At 32.6% G+C, this 5226-nt stretch overlaps 1 protein-coding gene across 1 annotated transcript; it reads right to left on the bottom strand.

The window, feature by feature from the left end:
• Positions 1-526: 526 nt before the first annotated feature.
• LOC119687014 (32 kDa beta-galactoside-binding lectin-like) lies at positions 527-5226 on the bottom strand. Its single transcript, XM_038101156.1, has 5 exons — positions 5138-5226; positions 4862-5049; positions 1233-1481; positions 1014-1170; positions 527-950 (listed from the first exon to the last, which is right to left on the bottom strand). Exons 1-5 carry the CDS (start codon positions 5224-5226, stop codon positions 683-685), a joined length of 951 nt encoding a protein of 316 aa, XP_037957084.1. The 3' UTR covers positions 527-682.

Below are 5226 nucleotides of genomic sequence, written 5' to 3' on the forward strand. Positions count from 1 at the left end.
TTAAGAAACAATAACAATAATTTCGCTTTACAAATCTCTTATCATGCCTGTCCTGGTATATGGTACAGAATTTGGGCCATAACCAACAGTGATGAGAAGACGTTAGTAGCTTTGGAGAGAAAAATTCTGTGGAAGATCTATGGTTGCTTACGCGTTGGCAACTAGTATCGAATAAGATAGAACCATGACCTGCATGAGCTATACCGCAACATTGACATAGTTAAGCCCATAAAAATTCAGCAACTTTGCTGGTTTGATCATGTCATGATAATGGAAGAAACTGTTTAGGCTAGAAAGGTGTTTGAATCGATACCCACAGGTGGAAAACGTGGTAGAGTTCGTCTGTATCTTCAGTGAAAAATGTGACGACAGCAATATAGCATCTATCATAAATAAATAAATGATCATTTTAAAAAGTGGTTGACTAGAACATGTAACAATTTTATTTAAAAAACAATAAGTTTTAGATAGTGTCTCAAACAAATCTTATAATATAATACATTTTAAATTGATGGCATAACTGGTGCAAAAATCCTTCCTACCTCTTCTCTAATTTTTTTAAGCATTCATATGAAGCACTAACAACTCTAATAAACTCTACCATTTTCATTTTCATTAATAACTTTGTTAACATTTTGCTTAGGGCAGTTTAATTCACAAACAATTCGGAAAGTTTTTCTTTTCAAATCAGGGACAACTTTTCTACTCGTGACAGGAGCATCGAATCTGAGTGATACTCCAAATTTTTAACGGTGAAGTCTCCGACTTCATTGGTTAAGCACTTTAATGTCGATATGGAAAAGTATCGTACAGGATAATTGAAATACGTGAAATACTGTCCATTGACTGCAATTATAAAAGCCGCATCACCGATACCAAACGCAATTTTAAACAGTTTTCCACGTGTGAACGGAAATTCACCATCCGTTTCTTCATCTTCAGCTGAAAAGCTAGAAGAAGAAGTATAGTCAGCCGGGTACTAAGTAGCGTATTTAAAGTTGGAATGTACAAACCTGTTATCGCTTCTTTGATAGGATCGAGTTACTGTTGTTTGATTGAAGTTAACATGAAATTTGAGCACCACTCGGCCAGAGTCATTACATTGAAAACATATGGAAAACTCAGTATTTGGTGGTCCTTTAGCTATGCACTCCATCACAACAACCGTGCCTGATTAATGATTTATTTTGATAAGAATTTACAAATTTGCGCGCGTTTGAATCAATACTTACCGGTTTCGTATTTTCTAGGTACATCACTTTGAAATGCAATTTTCTCTGAGCAAATTAAGCTTTTTGGAAATATTAAAGGATATAGCATTCTGTTATGAAATTGGGTTATCTTTTCAAAGTCTCCATAGACCATAACGTAATTAATCTGCTTGGGAAACTTGACGAACTCAAATGTGCCATACATATTGTCATTCACATAAATTTCGAAACATTTCTGCAGAACAGCGATCCGAAAGTTAAAGTTTTGACCTTTAAAAAAATTAGACAAAAATTAAAGTGTCATATTTTTGGAAGGATTCCTCTTTAGTAATAAGTTTCTAAAACAGAAAAAATTCAATTTATTTTCAAAAAGTTAGTGAAAACTGAAACACTTACAACATATAGAAAATCGGAGCGTAATTAAAAGAAAGCAAGTTTCTTAGAATGAACTAAAGGAGAGCAAATGATGGATATGTAGACATAAGGATAGTTTAAGACAAATATGGGATGGTGATGGTGGGAGCGTAATTAAAAGAAAGCAAGTTTCTTAGAATGAACCAAAGGAGAGCAAATGATGGATATGTAGACATAAGGATAGTCTAAGACAAATATGGGATGGTGACCCTCTAAATGCGTGACAGATGTAATATTTTATAATGAAAAAGTTCCCAAACAATAATCGTTGCCCCTTTAATTGTAAGAGAACATATTAACCTTTTTTTCATAATAAAATATTGATTTGAGTGAGTTAGTGGTCCCCAATATTCTTCCTTTGCCATGCCTAGTCTTTATACTAATTTGAACTATTTGTAAAACGAGTGCAGAAAGCGGTATTACTTTTATGCATTACTGAAGTATATACAACTGTTAGTTTTGTAGTTATAGTATCCAGCTGTAAAGAGGGGTTTTGAAAATACCTCGAGCTAAGAAAGAGTAAAAGTGCTCAAGTACACTGGCTCAAATAACTTCAACATAGCTATTGCATATATTGTCTTATAAAAATGCAACAAGTGATTGTTAACAGTAGTGAATCTAAAGTTGCAATCGACATTTTTATTGTAAGGGATTGTCCTTTGAATAGTGCTCTAAAGTTTTCTCTTTCAGCGTAATATTTTACTTAAATCAAGCTCCTTAATGTGATTTAGTACGTAATATTGTAGTTAAGATACATTTTAAATAAACATTTAATTTCTACATAAAGTTTTGTTATCTGAAAGTAAACAAGACATTTTGCCTAGTGAGACATAGGGCCGGACACTAAGAAAAAGAAACAGGACTTTCTAAAAATAGATATTTGTAGGGTGACAACCATCATTAATAACGTGGATTAGTCCTAACTCCTCTTTTTTCACATATTCAGCATCATGCACTTTCATCTTTTCTAAAATATGCATTTACCGACAAAATTCTTTTACCGATATCTTGAAAGACATTTTCGTCAGCGACTTTAATTAAAACACTTTAAGACTGTCCAAACTCCTAAATTATGATGGAAAGAGATTTATTTAAATAAAATAAATTGATTTTGAAAAGAATAAATAACATTATTTTAATTTAATATCAACTTATATATAATAAAATTTTTAAGATTTTTCCAATAATTTGTATATTCTTTCATAGTCCTTAATTTCGCTCACAAACACAGTGCTTTTAGAGACTACAACCTAAAACGCTTCAAAGTTTGCTTAGCACAATCAAAGGATAAATAGAGAATTATTGCGAGATTATTGACCGGTTACTGTAGATTGAATAATCACCTATCGCAGTTAGGAATTCAATCCAACTCAGACTGCAGATACTGCAGAGAAGACAGAGAAATGCTCAGCACTGATGTACAAGCGAAAGAAATACATAGGAGGGTATTTCATGGATCATTTGGATTCAAGACTAGCAAAGATAGTCTCTATACAGTCTTTCATTAAAGAAATTGGACTTGAAGAAACACTCTAATCCGACTAAGGGGCACAATAGATATTTTAGGTCACAGTGCAGAATTCAGCTTTTTGTGGTTCCGACAAAGTTCGCTTAAGATTTATCATTATAAGAGTTCATTTAGTTTAACTTTTGCTATTGTCACTGTGGCAACTTTGAACCATCTATGGTTTTTCATTTGCTTGGAACACTACACCTTTGTTGAAATCGTTTATATTGCAACGGAACTAGGAAACAAATATCTAGTAATAATTTTTATTAAAGTAAAGTTTGAGAAATGGAAGTTGACACTATAAGTGAAAGCAATACGACAATATATCAGTGACGATTGCTCTAAGGTGCGGAGGTGTGCGGTGAACACCCTAACATAATTTGCAAAATGTCAAAGAACATAGGTATATAAATTTATTAGGTATCTTCACATCAAGAATTATTATTAATTATTACATTTCCATATACATATATATTTTTTAAAGTTTTAGCAAAAACAATTAAATATAATTGTCTATGAAAACTCAATCAATTTGCTTCTGTTAGCTGCTATCATAGAGTATATATACTCTTTGCTGCTATACTTGTTAGGTGTGCTCATATATTTGCAGCTCAAATCACAGAACATTTCTATTTTATTTCGTCTCTCCCCTTTGTGTGCAAAGAAGTTGGCAGCACATTCATACGTTGCATATGAACAAAATAATGTGCGTGTGCTCCCGTTCGTAATATCAGAGATAGAGATTTATATAGTGAGAATTGTATGAGAGTAATTTTCTGTTCTATTCGAATATCAACTGCATGCATACGAGTCCAACATTATGATTTGCCAAAGTAGTTGCATGAGCTGCTGAAGTTTGCAGCTCATCTCACCATACATTTCTATCACATTTCGTCTCTCCCCTTTTAACAGCAGCACCCACGAATTTCTGTTCTTATGGTGCGGGGTACTTGTGCGCACATTGCAAGTGGTTTCGATTTTGTTTGATCACTGCACAAACATGTATGTTTCTAAGTACAAACTCTCTTGTTTGAAAAAAGTTGGTTTGATGTTACGAGAATTATGTGAAATGTTTTGTTTCTTCCATATTGATATAATATTAAACTTATATATAAATTATTAATTTAATTTGTTTAATATGTTATTTTGTTAATGAATTGTTAATATAATATTGCGAATATATTGTTGCCTAATATAATATGGTTATTATTAATAAAACATCTCATATATTTTAATTTAAGTGGTACATGTAAAAAAAACATTAAAGAAGAGCCGCACACCCTTCCAAATAGGGCACGCGTCGTCACTGCAATATATATATATATTGAATCCTTTAACTCCCAGGAGGAGCATAGGACCGCATTCATATATGTTTAACAATTACAAATTTATTGTGCTGCTTTGATTGAAAGCGAATAGTCTAGTTCATTGAGAAAAACCACTGAACAACTACAAATTACATACTAAATAAATAGCTGAAACTGGTTTTGCTATGGATTTTATTATTGCCTCAATGCCCTTCTCTAGTGATATGTAGTGCACTATAAAAGCAGATATATTCATAAGGATTACTTTAAAGTATGTTAAAATCTAGGGTGATCACTAATGGTTTTGAACACGAGTAACAGACTCAAGAAATAACCTAAACTGGAAAAAATACATACCGCTGCAGTGGCGAAAGAATATAAAACTAGAAGTAGCATAGTTGAGATGAAAGTGTTCTAACCTGGCTCGATTGGGTTTTTCGGACTCTCACTTTTCCAATTTTTGGAAATTTCCTCCTGCTGCCAACCTTCTCCAGGCGAAAACATGCTTCTTATAATTTGATTCTCTCTAAAATTTGCTTCAATTTTTAGAAAAACTGTTTCGCTCTCGTTCTTTGCATTTATATTATCAGTTAGATCCAAGCAAATTCTGTGTGTCACAAAAAATTTTACACAATTAATGAAAGTGAATTTAATTTAAATATTTTAAAAAAATTGTTTGAAACTTTTAACTGAACTTGTTTGGATTGGGCTTGACTCTTCCACTTAAGATGAGCACGTGTCCGAATGGAACCTCCCACAAAACTTTGCCCTTCCAAATGTTCAT

This window comes from Teleopsis dalmanni, chromosome X (genome assembly GCF_002237135.1).
Source record: "Teleopsis dalmanni isolate 2A chromosome X, ASM223713v2, whole genome shotgun sequence".
Taxonomy (NCBI): Eukaryota; Metazoa; Arthropoda; class Insecta; order Diptera; family Diopsidae; genus Teleopsis; species Teleopsis dalmanni.